This window comes from Melanotaenia boesemani, chromosome 6 (genome assembly GCF_017639745.1).
Source record: "Melanotaenia boesemani isolate fMelBoe1 chromosome 6, fMelBoe1.pri, whole genome shotgun sequence".
In the NCBI taxonomy this organism is placed as follows: domain Eukaryota; kingdom Metazoa; phylum Chordata; class Actinopteri; order Atheriniformes; family Melanotaeniidae; genus Melanotaenia; species Melanotaenia boesemani.
Genome location: NC_055687.1, coordinates 27,771,738 through 27,791,760, shown reverse-complemented (window position 1 = coordinate 27,791,760; position 20,023 = coordinate 27,771,738). Strand labels below are relative to the sequence as shown.

Sequence of the window (20,023 nt, the reverse complement as noted above, 5' to 3'; positions counted from 1 at the left end):
TGAAAATGAGTAGTGCATTGCTTGTGATGATGTGGATCTAAATGGAAGAGTAATTTTTTGGAGGGCTTTCTGTACTGCTGAGATTTAATGTGAAGCAGCATTTTGTTCTTCATTAATGGCGAAATGGACTAAGATTATTACCTTTCTGTAAGGAACAGGCACTAGATGGAATTTGAATTAATGTTTGATCTTCTGTCTTTAGTACTATTGACTCCTCAGCATGTTTAACTACAGCTACAGAAACCAAACAGTGTCACAGCTCATCAAACATAGTTCTAAATGCAGAGTATCTTATGTCATATTAAATGTAATGAGTGGTGGAATACAAGTCTGCACTATATATTCTCTTGTTAGCTGGGTTAGCAGTCCAATATTATACCTGGGACAGTTCTTCATGCTGGGATAGAGTGAAGTGAAAGAAAAGGAAATATGAAGAGAAATAAAAACAGTGTTTGGGGCGAGAATGTAATAAAGTGGATTTCTGTTGCTTCTGCTTGTGTAACCAGTATATGGACACTTGTGCTGTGATACTATTAGTTTTTCATGTGAGAATTTAAACCTGCCCAGCCGGTGGAGCTCTGTTGAATCAAATGTTTTATGAAGCTGTCTTTCTCTACTGGGCAAATTGATGGCAATGAAATACTAATTGACCAAGAAGGGAGAGTGTGTCTCATCCTGCACAGGAGCTATCGATCCACTGTGGGGTCGAAGCAGAGTTGGCACTTACAGACTTTTACTTAGACTTTGGTATACTGTTACTCTTGACACACAGTCTAAATTTGACTTTTTGACCCTAGCATATTACAACTGAGAGAATGTACTGGCTGAAAATGTTTTTATCTGCCAGTAAATTTTTATCTTTTGACTAAAATGTGTTATTTCCATTTGTTACAATGCTAACTTTTGATTGTTACAACTTGACTCTGGTAACTAGATCTTCAGTTCTACCTGTCTGAAATTAATATGATTAACTTGACTGTAACATAAGTGCTACATGCTGTTGTTTTTTTTTTTTTTTAAACTTTATTTAAAAAAAAAAAAAAAAAAAAATCAGATTTAGGGGCAGAAAATATCCGGGGCTTGAACCCAAGTAGCCACCCCGAAACGCATTCCTGATTCACGTCAACCTAGTAATGACAAAACTGTGTAAAACAGAGGCATTAAAACGTTAATATTCTATTCTATTCTTTTCTACAGTCATTTAACAGATGCTTTTCTCTAAAGGAACTTACATCTGAAGGTGGTTAGGCAGTAGCTTTAAGGGTCTTGCCTAAGGACCCAACTGCAGGGTGTTAATATTCGTCCCCTGTGGGACTCGAATTGGCTTGCACCATTTTTTTTTTTCTTTGGTTGTTGTTGTTATCGTACAGCACTGTCTGGTCCACTTAATTGGCATATATTCTAATAGTTGCTATTTACAAGCATAGTCAGGGATATGCCTTTCCTAATATGAATTTTTATTTACACCTATAATCAAATAATAATTTCATAAATGATACCTTTTAAAGACCAGAAAACATGCTTCTATTCAGGGTTTACATTGTACAGGAGCTTTCGAGGGGAGTCTCATTGTTGGTCGTGTATCATGTCATGTGCATATGCACATATATATTAGTGCACGCCAGTGCAGTAAAAAACAGGGTTACTGTCAAAAACAGTCTGCTCCTATGGCATGCAACTGATAATGTTTGAAATATCCCATATAGGGACAGAAAGTCCTTTTAACAACCACAAAAAGCAGAAAATAAAGTGGCTGTTGTTTGGACGGCTTACGTTAAAAAACAAACCGGCGATGCTGCTGTCCATGGTGCTGAAATAAACTGAATGGATCACCTGTGTTGTTGGGACAATCTAATATGTTAAATGAATAAACACACAACGCTGACAAATTAATGATATTCTTTTGATTTACAAAAAACATCAGGAACCTTATGGAAAAATTTGATATAACCTGAAAGTGGACATTTCTCCCTGAGTGATTCGGATAAGTGTTTCAGGGGAAGCTCATCTGCTTTCATAATTTGAAGTTAGTGAAGGTACAGCTGTGTACTCTTCGTACAGTAGTTTGTCCTTTAAAATTAAACAAAGGCCCACATTAATTACCTGAAGAACCATTTCTTTACATTCCAAGGTACTTTTTGACACCTGTTGAAATAGGTAAAGAAAATACACCTCTCTTTCTCTGTGTGTATATTACATAGAGATAGATAAGATTTCAGGAAAGAATGGCTACTGTGTCATCACCTTTCCCCAGCACTTTAAAACAGTATTATATTATTAACTAATCAAAAAGTAATTATGTTGAATAGAGTTTGCGTTCAAGTGGGACTGTACTGTCAGATTACATTAAGCAGAGGTGGTCTTTGTTTGATTGAACAGTCCAAAGTAGAGCAGCCTCTCTAATTAATTATGAGGCAGCTTGACGGAATAACAATACATCGCACTGACAGCGGGCGAGCTCAGTAGCTTTCTAGTGTCTGCAGTGTTGCACTTATAAAAATAAACACATCTGCATTCTAAATAAAGATCTGTTGGAATGGGAAACAAAACTGGGTGTATTTTCCCCAGTGAGGGCCATGTATAATGCACTTGTTATTTAACTGAGAGTGTAGGTGTCTGAAGGAAATGAAAATTAAGTAAAACTTTGATTATTAACTGTGTAGTGGCACATTTAATTAGTGAAATGCAAGTTATGTCATCTGAGTGCTAACTTCAGCATGTCCACCTGGAGCTACAGAAACCAAACAGTGTCACAGCTCACCAAACATAGTTCTAAATGCAGAGTATCTTATGTCATATTAAATGTAATGAGCGGTAGAATACAAGTCTGCACTATATATTCTCTTGTTAGCTGGGTTAGCAGTCCAATATTATACCTGGGACAGTTCTTCATGCTGGGATAGAGTGAAGTGAAAGAGAAGGAAATATGAAGAGAAATAAAAACAGTGTTTTACTTAGACTTTGGTATACTGTTACTCTTTTTTACTTTTTGGCCTAGCATATTACAACTGAGAGAATGTACTGGCAAAAAATGTTTTTATCTGCTAAGTATATGACTAAAATGTGTCATTTCCATTTGTAACAATGCTAACTCATGGTTGTTGTAACTTGACTGAGATAATTGTGACTAGATTGACTGGATACAGACTTAAAACTCTACTTTAAACTCTCTTTAAAAATGTGCTACCTTTTTGTAGTGCAATTCATATTCTTCTGATTAAACAAACATAGAGAGGCATTGTGAAGTAGAAAATAGGCACAAAATAGTTGTAAGCTGCTCCAAATTTGATTCACTAATGTCACACTTGGAACGATCAACAGTGAAGGTAAGCTTGGAAAAGTATAATGCATTGTAATTTTAAACTGCTTGCCTTCCGTCTGACCCATGACCCCAATTTATTCAGGCCAACTCAAAATTTACCAGCATTTGTCTCTTGGTGGTAGTTAGGTTTAGATCCTGCCTAGTTTCTAATTTAGCTTTTCTTTTAAAATCTTTTTAAAAGTTCACCAGGGCAAGCAAACATCAAGACCCAGTTCTTTCATGGAGGCATTTATTCTCTGCATAGGGCTTATAGAGGTGATGGTGAATACTCTCTCGGAAGCTGTACGAGTCTACTTGGATGGAGAGGGGCTTACTGGGAGGAAAGTCAGCCATCTTGTATTGCAAGCCCTTTTGGAACTTCTTCACAAAGTCCTAAAGCAAACCTTGGTTGTTGTCCGAGCTGCACTGCAGGTATGAACACGCAAACATAACTTTAGTATTGTATACTTCTAAAACTAATTAAAACTACCAACAGCCCTCTAACAGAAATCTATTCTCAATAATTCTTGTATAAATTATTATTGGCACTCTGTGTCTGTTGTCTGTCTTTTTCATTTTATATTGGTACTAGAGCTATGTTTCCCACATTATTTCACCACTATTTGCCACTTCACCTCTGGTGAGTCCAGATTCACGAACAGAACCACAAAGTCAACTTCCTGAAAATGTTGTCCTTGTATCATGTCCCTGAAGGCATGAGTATGTGTGTGTTTGAGTGTGTGTGTCTATTGATGTATGCAGTGGAAGCGGGCAGGTTTAAGAAACCGCAATATTGAAGTTGTGAACTCAGGAGAAAGCGGATGAGGTCCTGAATCCCTGACACACACACACATATATACACACATACAGGCATACACCGAGGGGCCTGTCTGGCTATGTCCCTGCGGCCTCATTATCACCACTGGCTTTGTCCTCAGCTTGCCTCACTATATAGACACACACACACACAAAGCAGCCCCCATCTCCCCATACTGTGCACCCCAGCCCAACGCATACATATTAATGCCTGGACATGGGGGTGGGGGGACTACAGTGAAAGCAGGGTAAAAGACTGGGTGAAAGACAGAAGGACAGAAGGGGAGAAGGAAGGAGTGAAAGATAGATGGAGAGATGGAGACAGAAAGGGAGCGAGGAGAATGTGGAACGGAAATCAATTCTGCCAGAAATGCAAAGCTCATTAAAAAGAAACTTCTGCCCAAACCAAATTCATTTGGGTAATAAGGTCTGATAAGAGAGTTGATGTGACTCGACCGCTCTCCCCAAACTGTTCCTTGGTTGGTCAAGAAAGAGTGAGTCAGATTACAGTACAGAGGAAAAAAAACAGCATAGCAAAAGAGTGACTTTGGGAGAGAAAGAAAATGTGTGCCAGTCTTAATCACATTATTCCACCACTAATTGGCCTGAAGTTCCACTGTAGGCATGAACTGAACTAAAATAAGCCTAAGTGTGCCACAGAGGTGCTAATGATGGGGTGGAAAAAATGCTGAACTTGAGAAGACTGAAGTCATCACAAGATAAAAAATTACTTGCTGTGACAAAGAAAAAGGTTCAGCTTATGTTGTCCTGAATGGTTTGCCACAAGGGTGGCAATAACAAAACATGCAAAAAATAAAAAACAAACAATTTTCTGTCTAAATCTATCACAGTGTCCTTCTGTGTCTCTGTCAGTCTGTCAGAAAAAATCTTGACAGGTCTCTGGATCCATCATTATTGACTGTCAAATCACTATAAATGATTTAACATGTGTGTGCCTGTCCATGTCCACATGCACGTATCCGTGTGTGTGTGTGTGTGTGTGTGTGTGTGAGAACAGAGCCAGAGGCTATCTTGTCCAGCAGCAGAGACGGAGGCAGCAGAGAAGCTGCTCGTGGCCAATAGACCCCTGAGCCAGCTCAGCACACACCTCATTCACATGGTGAGACAAACACTCAAACACCATCCGTGTGTGTGTGTTATTTTTGCAAGCATGTTTGTGTAAATCTGAATGCATAACGTACACAGTGAAACTGAACAAACTGTGTATGTATGCAAAGAAAAATGTGTGTTTTTACTTGATAGACAGCAACTTACAGCAAGATCAAATCAGTTTGAATGTGACATCTTTATGAAGCAGCTGCTTCCACTGTACATTTATGACTGTGCCACCTTTAACATCTTATGGCTTTATTATCACAGCTCATTTTTTATATTTAAATTAAAATTATCTTAAAATGTAGGATATAGGTCAGCTTCATGGCTGAGTAAGTTAGAACTCATACCACCACAAATGCTTTCATTAGTTGAGTCTGTTAGAGACCCATCCAGCCATACCTGTTTCATGTGATTCTTCTGCTCTTGTTCCCTACATTGCTTGCATGTATTCACTCTGCTATCAGAAGAAAAACAAAAATGGCTCACAAAATGCATTTAAAAAGAAAAAAAGAAAGTAAAAGTAGAACATATACAATCTGGCAACTGTAAAACCATCTGTCATGGAAACTTAAGCTGCAGCTTCCTCCCTGACTAAATATGTCAGAGCTACTCCCATGTGTCACTCCCCTGCAAACAGTAGCACTACTTATTAAGTTTAGTTAAGAGTTGTTCTTTAATTAGCTGCTTCTAGAGATGTGTGTCTTGCTTATATTATTATTCCATCCACAGATGTGCAAGTGCTAAATAACCTTATCCAGTCTGACACCCAGGAAGATAACACTGGTAGCAATCTTGGCCTTTTGCAGAGAAAAAGTGAAAATGTTATCACAGCAGCCATTTAAACGCCCACATCTTCTGGCACTATCACACTACTGGCAATGAATATATGATTGAAAAATCCCTTTATCCCTTTATCTGCATTCAGAATCTTAGAAAAAAGAAGTGCTAAAAGTTTGACTAAATTGAGCTTAGTGCTTAAAAACAAACTTTGGCAGGTCTGAGATCAGTGCTTAAAAACAGACTTTGACAGGTCTGAGATCAGTGCTTAAAAACAGACTTTGACAGGTCTGAGATCAGTGCTTAAAAACAAACTTTGGCAGGTCTGAGATCAGTCAATATTTAATGGACATTTTGTACAGGAGGAAAATACAGTGGTCCCTTGCCATATTGCGGCTCATCTTCTGCAGTCTCGCTGTTTTGTGAATTTTTTTGTATGCAGCACTGCATATTTTAGTAAGTAAATCCTATTTGAACCATTCATTGGGCGGCGTGGCTCAGTGGGTAGAGTGGTCGTCTTGTAGCCTGAGGGTTGCCGGTTCGATCTTCGGCCTGTCGAGCTCATGTCGAGTGTCCCTGAGCAAGACACCAAACCCCAAATTGCTCTTGATGGGTCGTGGTTGAGCGTCTTGCATGGCAGCTTCCGCCATCAGTGTGTGAATGTGTGTGTGAATGGGTGAATGTGATGTGTAATGTAAAGTGCTTTGGGTATCATTCCAGGTACAGAAAAGTGCTATATAAATACAGACCATTTACCATTCTATGTCCAGATTTTACTGTAGGAATCAGCCCACTGTGCTTTGTTTCTTGATTGGGTCGGTAAACATCAATGCACTGTGTTTTGTGTCTTGATTAGCAGCAGAGAAGCTGTAATATATTTTGCGTAGTGAATAATTATTAAGAAATTCACGTTGTTAAATATATGTAGGTTTTTGAGAGTGTATACATTGTGTGAGAATGTTAAAAATGTTCATTATAGTTTGGGAAAGGTCTATAAACACATTTTGAGGAGGGATAATTATTTAAATTGTGAAAAATTAATAAGGTCGTCATTTCGCAGATTTCATTTATCACAGGGTGTTTTCAGAACGTAACTACCGCAATAAACAAGGGACCACTGTAGTTGTAAAACTACCATACTGCTAGATTTCTGAATTTACCTCAATCTGACATGTTTAACACTACTTGGAGTCAAGTCTTTACATACTGGAGATCAAATTTTGAATTGTGGGTTGTAGAGATGCCAATGAAACAGTCATCGCAAAATGTTCTTTAACCTTCTCTTGCACCATTACTGTGCCATTTTTAGTTGGATTTTCAATCTGAGTGAGTGTATGTATCCCATATATAGTTCTGTAAAAAAAAACACACAATCAAAAACTAATTTCTATGACAAGTTCAATTCAATTTAGCTTTTTTTGTATAGCTCAAATTCATCATGACGTCATCTCGACTTCACAGACAATCAATTCAAGCCAGTCCATTGTCGTCTGTTCAGTATTCATACAAGCATAATTGCCTAGTTACGGAAACCAGACAAGTGTTCTACGATCAACGATGTAATTTTGCCATGCTTCATATATTATTAATTTCCAGCTTTTAGTCGTTCAAAGGATTATAATGGTCATCATAATTATTGGTAATAAATATTTTCTAAAAACTGAAAATAGCTTGAATGCTGTCTTTCTGAAACGTTTCTGCACATTAAGGAAATTTAACTCAACAGGAGTTGGGGTGGTGGGAGGGAGTAAAAAGCAGAGCCTGTTTAAAAACAAAAAATAAAAAGGGGGGGGGGGAGTATGGAATGAAATTCAAGGAAAATGGATAAGAGACTTCAGGGAAAAGAGGGAAAAGAAAGAAGATGCTGTGAGGCATTCTGGGTAGTCGATGACATAGTGGAGAGTGGAGAAAGGAAAGTGGTCTGCAGAGAAGAGGTGGTCTCTTGGGACACAATGGACGAATTAGAGGGTTGATGGAGCAGTTGACACACTCTTGACCTCTGCACAGCCTCTTTGCCCCATGAGAGATTAGTAAGACAGAGAATTGGAGTCTATAACAATAAATATAAATCACGAAAACTACAAAAGATGGTTGTTGTAACATGCGGTTTTTAAGAAATCTGAGCCTGTTAAGGATGTATGAAGCGTTGTTGTTTACGGTAGACAGAATATAGTGACATTTCATTATCCCTAATAAGAGCATACAAGTTATCATTTAGTGTCACACAGTAATATCAGTGTTTATAAACTTAATATTAGTAGTCGTACACTGAGAATATATGACAGTAAAGATGTCTGACTGCCTGGTCTTCTGCCATCGTCTATAATCTGAAATTCAATTTATACATTGACCAAAATCTCACTCTTTCCATTGAATAGTATGTTTTTTTCACATAAAATTACACAAAAAAAATTAAGTCAAAATAACATTTAGTTTAACAGGACACCCCACCACTCCAACCCTGATTTACACCCCTGTATCAAGTCTTTTTAATTGGATTTGTGTATTTTTTGTTAAATGGAAGGTTTTTGTTGTAGATCCTTTTAGAGTTGCCACAGTTATGTGAATTTAGATTGTGTTAGTATTTTCTGTCTTTGCAGTTTGAGGCTGGCAGTGGCGGGGGGTGTAGTGAGGATGCCCTCAATGTGTTTACTGTGTAGATTTGCCATGCTACATTAAGCAGCAGCTCATTATTAATGCTATAGACGTATTCCAAGATACAGTATGCAATGCCAAAAACATTCTTGAACACTGGAGGCTGGATGAAGAAAGCAATAGCTCATGGCCCAAGTAAACTCAAAAACATAAATAAAGGCCACCTCCTTACTTTTCTCTAACCTTTGTATGCATCCTCTTATTCTGTCCCTGCACAGCTGTGTACCGATAACCCGGAGATGTGGGAGGAGTCTCTTCAATGTCTGTCCTTCCTGGTACAGCTATACAGTGGAGAGGGTCATGACTGCCTGTCACCTTCCTGCTTACAAAGCTTCTCACACGTGATGCGCACTCGCATGAACATGGAGCCACCCCGAATGCAACGCACAACACTAAGGATCATTAAACGGCTGGTAAGTAAAGTGCACACGTGGGCATCCGCACATAGGCATCACACCTAAATTTGTACTCTGTCAGTGTAGAATTCTGGAGGCACTGCAGGATGAAAATACAGGAATAATAACAAGACATACACATGCACACACACACACACACACACACACACACACACACACACACACACACACACACACACACACACACACACACACACACACACACAGAGTCCTACTGGGATGCTCTTCAGAAAATAATGTGTAGATTCGCCAGAACTTGACTGACAGAGGAGCCAAGATGGAGTGAGGGAAAAAAAGAATATTGGTTTGTATCTTCCTTGAGTCTGTCCAGTTTTTTGTGTGATGGCTTAGAGCAGGGCTACTCAATTTGGTCCCACAAGGACTGCAGTTCTGCAGGTTTTCAATGTGTCCCTCCTTCAACACACCAGACTCAAATGAAATGGATCCAACAGCCAACAAGATTCTATACAATGGCTCATTAATTTGAGTCAGGTGTGTTGGAGCAGGGACTCATTGAAAACCCACAGGGCTGTGGGATTAAATTGAGTAGACTTGGCCTCAAGGATTTGCAGTATGAACAAAGGCCAACCTGTTGGAGAGATGTACTACAGTAAAGTAGGTTGAAATTAAGCTTCTCCTGCTCGCACATAATAAAGAGCTCTACAACAGTTTGGTAAGATGGAGGGAAAATGGCTAGAAGATAAACTTAAACATAAACTTGTTGTGCAGACCCACTCATTCACCTGTTTAAAAGGTAACTTAACTGCCACTATATTATTGATCAGCAGCATATTAGATTAAGCTAGCCATGAAACATTCTTAGTGCACATTCTGCAGCTTAGCTTTCATAAAAAGTAAATTAATATAGGAAAAATTTACACCCATTTCAAAGACTCCACATCATTGCAAGAGGTGGAATGCTGTTCTTGTGGCACAGAAAAAAAGCAGGATCATAAAGACACATAATACCTGAGTTTGTTTCCTTTCTTGTCAAACAATAAGGCTTCAATGTTAAATAATGATTTAAGGAGGTCTGCTTAAATCATTTGATTGGATTCTTCATTTCGAATGTTAAAATACCTTGTTATTGAATGTAATTCAGTTCTTAATCTGGTTAAAAGAAAGGTGGTGTTGATGACGCAGTTCTGTGAAAATACAAGTGGTCAACATGAAGTTAGAAAAAAATTAGCTAAATTTTCTGCAGACTCCTATGAATTATGCAAAATGCATTCTTAATGTTTTGGCTTGGCCGCAGGGTCATGAGATGAGTTTCTGCATGTGGGACACAAGGTCAGCTGCCATCCTTAGATCATATGATCTGACCGAAGGCTGTGCCTGCAAGCCACGGTATCTTGTAGCGGTGTGTGAGAGGGAAAGAGGGAGGCATTTGCATGTATGAATGTATTTTTGATTCCTCTTACTAATTAGTTCTAGCCACCTGAACCAGTGACTCACAAACTCTGTCACAACAAACACTTGTTTCTCTTTCAGTCCGGGGCAAATTTGTCCTTTTGTGCAAACTCCCTCATTACCCTCATGCTACTGCATACAGTAACCTCAGTGTGTGTCTTCTGTATCCTGCTCTCAACCCTTTAGCTACTTTCTTGTAGCTAGTGCAGTGGTTCCCAAACTTTTTTTGCAGGGCCCCTTTTTCACCGACTATAATGTCAAGCAACCCCTCGCCTTCCCACACACACACACACACACACACACATGCACAAACACACATCTCTAGTTTATTGGCCATGTCAGTGGCAGAAGGAATGATCAATTCCCCTGAGTTTACCTTTCGATGAGACAGATGCTGCTTTAGTAAAAACAACTCTATATGACAGTTGGGTAGTTTGTTTCTGAACTAATTAACAGGCTTTTCTTTGTGTTCACGGTGAAAATGCTCCAAGTGACGTTGTAACTTGTTTGGCTTCATACTGTCAGCTAATATTTTCAGACATACAACACATTGTGGTCTCTCGTTCTTACACACTATTTACCAGTATCATCACTTGACCATTACCTGGATAAGCCTAGGGCAAGACATGTCTCATCATATATTATGGTCTTTTTCTATGGTAGTTGAAATCTCTGTTGTTGACCCATCATTGTTTGCCCATTGGCACTCTCTCAAATTTGTCCATGTTTTGTTAGCAGTGCAAAACCTCTTAAGTTTTATTTAACCTTGCTGTGCCTTAGATTTTCATCAAAAATCTACCACATATGGTGATTAGAGACGTAACTAAGACTGTAGCATGTATTTAACATTATTTTCTTGCTTGTTCGATACTGATGGGAAAATTGTTATCCTGGGAAACACCATTGAATCAGCAGTAGAAGGTTTCATTATAGAATAAAGGTTCTCACTCAGCAGCGTTTTAATCACTACATCGATTTGTAATGATTAGGGCTGGGCAATGAATCGATTTAATCAATTAATCTGAATCAGCCATTATGATGATTTATTTTTATGAAAATCTGGATAAATGTGTGTCTAAAAGTTCAAACTTAGCCCAAACTGGGACATGCAGAAGATAAGTGGTCTGAAGTACAGCAGCACATATACAACAAGATGTCTGAAGGAATAAATTAAGGTGTTGCAGTGATCCCGTCAAAGTCCAGACTTCAACACAATTGAAATGCTGTGGTGGTATCAAGCTGTACTTGAACAACACCTAAACCTTTATCAACAGAAGCGGCATTGTAAAGAAAATTGGGCCAAAATTCCTCCATCACTGATAAGGTCATACAGAAAAAGATAACTTCGAGTTATAGTTGCTAGAGGTTCTTCTACAAGCCACTGAATCACGGGGTGTACTTAGTTTTTTTTTCACAGTTCCTGCATTTTGGCTTGGTTTTTGTTAAATAAATGATGACAAGGTGTGGTTTGTGTTGTTCATCTGAGGCTGTACGTACCCGACTTGATTAGGACAAGAGGATTTCTTTTTCTTTTTTTCTCAGTCATGTTCTGATACACAAAACCTTGGAACTGAAGAAAGGTGTACTTTTTCACATAACTATATAGACAGTGTATTAGTAAGCTGAAAAATCACAAGTTACACAGTCTCTCTAAAACACACACCTACACACTCAGACAAGTGTTTGTCCTTCAAAAAGAGCCTTTTAATTATCTTTCCTTGATTTCGGAGCTTTGTTCATCTCAATCAAAGATCCCAACTAATAGCTTAGAAACTGCAAAGAAGGAAAGAAAGAGAGATGAAAGATGTCTGAAATAGTAATATTTAAATTTGTTATAGATGGAAAGACTCAAGTAAGAATGCTAAATACGTGAAAAGAGATCAGTGATAAGTTGTCAGAGGAGGAAGCATTAGTCTGCCTCTGGCTACACAAATATATGTGTCCCTTGGTATCTATGCACAACACAGTATATAATTTTCATGCTCATTTCACACACAAAACCTTTTAAAACTGTGTTGTTAAGTTGTCTTGCAGAAATAGTTTCTTGATGTATTATTTTTGTAGAATTGTGTTTACTCCCTACATGGGGGCTGCATCTGTTAACTGCAGCATGGCAGTGGTGCAGATATCAGCCGATCTACTTGTTAACCTAACACTTTCATCCTGAAGCTTCCTTTTCCCTGGAGGCCAAAATCTCTTCACACAGAAATTTCAAAATGTCAAGCACATTATGTGCAATTATTGTAACCTTTTATGTGCTCAATCTGAGGACTTGAACATTTCCTATATTTATTTCTCCATCAATCCCTGCATGCCTCTAGCTTCTTAAACACTATTTTTGGTGTATGACTTTATGGGAACATTTTGTTTATATATAACCAAGTATTGCAGCTTAAATAGTTTTAAACCTATTTTTGGAAAGTAAAATATCTGCCAAATGTTTGATAATACAACAGAGTTCAAAACTGTTGGACAGTGCTGTTTTGTTGCTTACATCAAAGGCCAAGGAGGCTGCATTGTGTCAAAGTTACAGATTATCTTCCAATCAAATGAGCTTATTAAGCTCAGTGGGTATAGTGGTCATCTTATAGCCTGAGGGTTGCCGGTCCGATCCTCGGCCTGTCGAGCTAATGTCGAGGTGTCCCTGAGCAAGACACCGAACCCCAAATTGCTCCTGATGGGTCGTGGTTAGTGCCTTGCATGGCAGTTTCCGCCATCAGTGTGTGAATGGGTGAATGTGATGTATGATGTAAAGCGCTTGATCGCTATATAAATACAGACCATTTACTATTAAGCTGCATTCATGAACAGTGCAGCAAAAAGGAGATGAAAGTGGACCTCACAGAGTGCTCATGTTATAATGCATGCTTCAAGTTCTACAAATTTCAGAAATCACTTATTATCAGCATTATTCATGAAATAAATGTCTCATTTTTCCTGACAAACACATGTGCCATGATATGTTCTGTTATTTGTGAATCATGTTATTTTAGTATATCTGTTTCTCTGCTGTCAGGTACACTGTCACTTGTTAGAACTCTGTGTCTATAATGACGACTCTGCTGTTGTTCTGAGAAGCAGCACGTCTGTCTGCTTTCTGCAGTCTGACTGTGCCTCACATATGACTTTGAGTTCAGAATTATTGATTCATGTGTTCCTCAGATCGAGATAGGAAGGATATGGGAAGAGAAGAAGATGAAGATGAGGTGGAGAAATGGGATGTAGAAGGGCGGGTGTGTAGGTGTGGATCTGTGTTTGGTTTACTGGCACACACGAATGTCCCTCAACCCTGATGGTGAAGGCAAAAATGTGTGTGTGTGTGTGTGTGTGTGCGTGTGCGTGTGCGTGTAAGCTTGTGTGAAAAGTAAGGGAGTGAGAGGAGCATCCTTGTCTCATCCTAACCCTGTCTCTTAGCAACAACCATGCTGTGTCGCCACAGAGACGGGGGTGATGATGTCACCAGAGATCACAGAAAACACCAAACACACAGACATACATCCATTGAAGCACACAGACTCTCATCTACATGCATATGCACTCACATACACACACTTAATGTTTAAAAAAGACTGCTGCAGACCTGTTGTTATGATTTATTGGAACACATTTGTTCTCCTGTAGACTTTCATTCAAGTTTTACAGGTACAGGTAACAGTGGAGCATTATCATTCAGACGCCCCTCAAATATTACACATGAAGTTAAAGCAAAGACCATCTTGAACACACACACTCACATCAACAAATCTGGTTGAGGTGAGTCTTGGTGAGTGAGAAGTTGAGACAACACAGTGTGGAGAAAGATATCAGGACAGCTTTTGAAAAAAGGGGGATGATGGATGAAGAAAGAAAAGATGTGACCAGGAAACTTAATGGATTAAAGGGCAAAGTCCTTAGCTGTAGTGTCATCCAGATTAGTCTACAGCAGCAGAACCATGGAATAGAAACATAGACTAACACAGTTGTAGATATTTAGAGTTGAAAGTGCAAATAGGGGAAAAATTAAAAGCACCAATGTTGGGGGGAAAAAACTGGAGGATTACATGTGTTCAGTCATCAGGATCTTTAGTAAATTAGCTCTTTGATCAACTTGCTTTGCAAAGGCAGTGATAAATGAGTGTGATATCCCTCAGCAGGTGGTCATGGTTACTTGCAAAATAATGCTCTGGTGATTAATACAGACCAGAGGGGGGTAGGGGGACTCAGCCACACTTGAAGAGAATCATGAATGTTGCCTTGTTGAGATCATATAAACTGAAGTGATGTACTATTACTGTATGTCACACTGATGTATTGGGGTGGTGTTTTAGACATGTTGCTGCAGCTGTCTTATTCAACTTTACCAGGTAGCTATTAGTTTCAATTTCATCTCCAGGTGATGTCAGCAGATGTACAGATTCCTGCTCAGGTTTGACAGTATGAATTTGCACATTTGACCAGTGGTGTATACAAGCATTGGTGTGTAGGGAAACTGTTTTAAGTGACTCATTTTCAAATTTTGTACAATATTTTACTGCCAGATGACAAAATGCATCTCTCACCTGTGTCAGACATTTGTCATGATATCCTTCATTGAGTGTGGTTTCATCAGGGGTCAGCTTTTCTGATGGTACATTCAGTCTTTCTCACTCACTGTGTTCCCCTTGTCTCCCTTTTCTTTCAGATACAGACTACCAGCAGGTCTGATTGGCTAGAATCTCCTGAAGGGGCAGAGCTAATAAGTCTACTGCAGGATTTGATGACCTCCAACAGGTGCGCCTTTTTATTGTTGTAGGGCAGCTGTATCTCAGGAGTCATCTTCCAACCGGAAGGTCAGTGGATCGATTCCAGGCTTCCCCTAACTGCATGCCTAAGTGTACACTGAACCCTGCCTTGCCACCCGATGTGTCTATCATGGTACGAGTGTGTGCGTGAATGGGTGAATGTGACATGTAGTGTAAAGTGCTTTGAGTAGTCAAGCTGAAAAAAGTGCCATATAAGTACAAGTCCATTTACCATTGTTGTGTGTTTATATGCATCTGTGAAATATAGTTATTAAAACTACCATTACTTTCATAAAAACAGCTATTTTGTGTTGCCATAAACCTGCTGTTTAAATTTTGTTGTGGAACAAACAGCATAGCAAAGTGGCCCAGATGTACCCACCAGTCACTGCCACTTCCTCCAGTTATTATTTAGAATTGCTAAGGCTTTCACAAATGGTAAATGGACCCTGTACTTATATAGCGCTTTTCTAGTCATCTGTTGACCACTCAAAGCACTTTAACACTACATGTCACATTCACCCATTAACATACACACTCATACAGCACTTCTATGGTTATAAACTAAATGGTTTCCCATTCCTTACACATTCATATCCTGATCGACACATTGGGAGGCAAAATAGGGTTCAGTATCTTGCCCAAGGATATTTCAGCATGTAGTCAGGGGAAGCCTGGAATTGGTTGGTAGATGACTACTCTTCCTCCTGAGCTACAGCCACAAGAAAATATGCTATAACCTGGGTCGACCCCCTTGTGATTTACCAGTCAGATACACTTGAAACACCTCATAGGGTGCAGCCAGCTTACATCTTGGTCAAATACCCAAACCACTTTTGCTTACATTGGCTCCACTTTGAACTCCTTCCTATTGTCTGAGCCCATCTCACCTATCTAAGTCTGAATCCGCAGATCCGATGTAGGTAATGCACATTTTGAAGACTACAGATAGCTCGAATCAGTCACCAGTTCTTACATGTGCACACTTCAAAGACGTGACTTGTTAGGTATGTTAGCACAACCAAGAATCTGATTGAATAACTAGGACTTTAAAAGTCTGTCAAGGCTGGCCTTTGTCCCAGATTCTGTTCATAACGTATATGGAAAATGATCTTTAGTTGAAGCTCACTCAGGTAAGTCTGTTGATATAAGTATCCCCACATCACCCCAAAGAAACACCAGCTAGGGTTTAGTCATATTGTTCCATAATCAGAGATGTATGCAGGGAGAATCCCAACAGAATCTTCTTTGCTCAGTCTTATACACAAGTTCTCGCTTGCAAGCATGTAAACCCCCTCCTCACCCTGGCTTCCATCATCATGTGAGCTGCTTCACGGTCAGCTCCATGACTGACTTGTGTAAATTGGTCTTTTTTTTTTACCTGAGACCAGGTTCTGTAATAATTGTCATTAACTGCTGCACGATCTCGGTTGTAGAACTTCGGCTATCCATGTCAGTAGTAAGCCAATAGCAAATGACTTAAATCAGTTTAATTCTGTCCTTTCTATTAGCATTTAACTACAGGTGTCATCATGCTGGTCAAAACTATTTTTTTAATTGAGGCTAATGATAATTAGTGTCTGTAATTTTAAATATAAGTTGTCAGTAACCGTGACGTGAGGTGAGCATGTGTCCCCATGTGTGCACCTGCATCTCTGCATCTGGCTGGCTTTTATGAGTATGTGGGTCGAATGTTTGTTCCCTCTTTGAGCCAAGGGTTTGCTCACTATAGCGACCGTGCTTTCTTTGATCCTTTGATGCATGAGACTAGCGACCTCTCACACACAAGCATAAATGCACACACACAATCACACAAGCACAAGGAATACACACAATAGTCACTTTCACTCTCCTCTGTATACAAATTCTGTCTCAATTACACAAACACCCTGTCAGATCAATAATAAAGGTGTATTATTGCCCGGCTATAGAGGCCTCCCTTATTCTTCCCTCCCTCTCACCTCCTTTCTCTTCGGTCACCTCTCTTCTTTTCCCCTTTGTTACTCTCCACACCCATTCCCCCTCCCTCACTCCCTCTCCATTTTCTCTCATTTTTCCTTATTTTTTGGTTTCTCCTTTTGTGCCATACCACTTCTCTCCTTCTCTCCCCTCATCTCCTCACTCTCCTCTCCCTTTCCAGCAGATGAAAGCACAGATCAGCTCTTGCTTTTGAAGTGGCCGAGACTGGCACCCTCCCACTGGTTTAGCAGTAGGAAGAGGAGAGCAAAGGTTTTAGGAGAAAGGGCAGGAGATGAGAAGAGTTATATTGAGAGAAGAGGGGAGGAAGGAATGGGAGGAGGTGGGTGAGGTTTTAATTGAGAGGATGAGAGGAGTTTGGGAAGAGGCAGGAGGGGAAAGACGATTTGGGAGGGAGGGTGGAAGTCTGGGCAGAGATCTTTACCCAAATGATGTCATTGAGCTTTTACCATGGCAACCTGAGGAATGCCTTTTCAAAACCTTGAGTCTGACCAAGGGGTGGAGGGAGGGGTCTCACTCAGTCTGAAGTCCTGAAGAAAAGCATTAAGGTCCAAAGCATGGTCTTAGTTTACTGTGTTCAGTGAGTCAGAGCCATCAGTAAAAGTCTACACTGACATCAAAATCGGCTCAGAAGACCAAGTGTGGCAAGTAAACACATTGTTTTCAGATTGGCTTAGTTTTTGTTCAATAAAGGCACTGGGTAATATGTGATACTCATTTTAAGACATTCTAAGGACAATATGAGTTTTTGATTATCACCTGATGCATGAAAATGTATAATTTAAAGTGTACTTTCATTTTCACATGACTGTAATTTTAGCATAAATCCAAATACATTGTTTCTGATAATCTTCTGCAGGAGAAGGACTGCATATTAGATCAGCTGATAGTAATCACTAACCAAACACATGATGGCCTTTAGTATGTCATCCATTATATTTTCTCTTTTGACATCTTGCTATGGATGTTGAAACGGTGCTATAAAATCCTTAATTCCTGTACTCCATATTTACTTCTCCTCACCATGGGCAGGCTAGAGAAATATTGAGTCGAATATGATGCTGGAATAGCTATTTTCTGTAATCTACAAGCAATTATTTTACTTTCCGTGGCTCTCTAGGCAGCAGCAAGTGCCAGTCTGGTGCAGAGATTTAGTGAATAACCAAACTCTGAGGTTTGTCCCTAAACTTCTATGGACCCAATTTATGTTTTTTAAACTAAAAAACTTTCAAGGGTTTTTGAGGCCTCTGGGAACTGTATTAATTATGTTAATTATGGTATGTGGGTTTTAATTAACTAAGAGGAGTGGGTGGGCTTCTGCAGACCTGGCTTTCAGGCAGCCCTCAAAGACATCTGGGAGAAAGAGGAGAAGGGTGGAGGGTGAGGAATATAGAAGGAGGCTAGACACGATGATTTCACCAAGCCACAACACTGAGCCTGCATTCAGTTGAGGTAAATTTGGTAGTTTTGTTACAATGCCAACTGTCAGATGGAGGAATAAACAATACAACATGGCAATAACAGTCCATTTTTGAGGTCCATGTGTTTGAAGCAGGAAAAATGGCCAATCTTTAGGATCTGAATGGCTTTGACAGTTATGATTGCTAGAATAATGGGTCAGAGCATCACTGTTAGGTGCTGTGTGGTGTTTGTGTGCATTGGTTGTGCGTCTGCCGGCAACAGGCTTTTTGATGCAGATTAAGGTTGATGTATTTGGTCTGGATCCAGTTCACACTGCATGCTTGCTCTGCATGACCTTCCACTGAGCAATAAAAGGAGACTTGGTTTGCTGAATTCAACTGAATTAAAAAATGTGGATGTTGAGTTGTGTGTATTGCACCTGGTGAAGACATGGTAGATGGACGCACTTTGGGAAAAGGGCTAGAAGTTCTGAGTTGTACTCAAATTATTTTAGTACTGAGATCACTTTTCACACACTTGTGTTGTGCGTTAACCACAAGGCTAATCTGAAGATGAGATATTCTATATTCTATATACTATATTCAAGAGAATATAGTATGTTTATTACACAACACTGTCTGCATGTCATGATAGTGAATAACTGGAGTGAATAACTTGTTCCTTTTCTTCATCCTAGGTGTCACGTTGATGTAATTCCACTGGCTGGAGAAATCCTTCAAGAGATCCCCAGATCCTAGAAGCTTTCATCTTCAAACCTTGAATTAACCAGAGATGGTGTGATGTTTTTTAATTCACAAGAACTTGTATACAAATGTCTGATGAGCTCTTCCAAGTAGAATATTTTCCCTTTTCTTCTTTTTAAAGAATCAATTGCTAAATTGTACCATCAGAGTATAATAAGTTTTGGATAACAAGTCTTAAAAGAAAAGGCATTTGTTTAACTTCTTGATCAATAAGCACTTATTAATGAACAAAATAAAGACATATGTAGTTTACATTTTAGTATTTATTTTTTAGCTTCATCTAGCTTTTTAACATTTTTGCTCATAAATTAAATTTGGTTATTTTAATCATTTTATGAAACATTCCTAGAAGCTTTAAGAGGATAATAAAACATGTTACTATTTGGCCATTTTCATTGCATACTCATGTGAAAAACTGTCCTAAAAAGTATAGTTACATTTGAATGATGCCGTCTTTTTGCCCCGATAAAACAAGCAGTACCTTCCTCCATGAGGAACACGCCTGAGCATATTTCTCCCTCCCCCTACCTCATATGTACCCTTGAGTAAAACACCTACTCTGAAGTCCTAATTTGCATCAGATTAACCCCATGTTGCTAGGTAACTTTAAATCTGAAATAAGACAAACAT

General features: G+C 39.2%; 1 protein-coding gene across 2 annotated transcripts in view; it reads left to right on the top strand.

Moving 5' to 3' along the window:
* ulk4 (unc-51 like kinase 4) overlaps positions 1-19,645 on the top strand; it is a 98,044-nt gene extending 78,399 nt beyond the window's left edge. For both annotated transcript variants that reach the window (XM_041988709.1, XM_041988710.1), the window contains exons 33-37: positions 3,567-3,733; positions 5,136-5,237; positions 8,884-9,078; positions 15,152-15,240; positions 19,327-19,645. In XM_041988709.1, the coding sequence (XP_041844643.1) occupies positions 3,567-3,733; positions 5,136-5,237; positions 8,884-9,078; positions 15,152-15,240; positions 19,327-19,387 (614 nt within the window). In that variant the 3' untranslated portion in view covers positions 19,388-19,645. The remainder of the gene's footprint in view (positions 1-3,566; positions 3,734-5,135; positions 5,238-8,883; positions 9,079-15,151; positions 15,241-19,326) is intronic.
* The last annotated feature ends 378 nt before the right edge of the window (positions 19,646-20,023 follow it).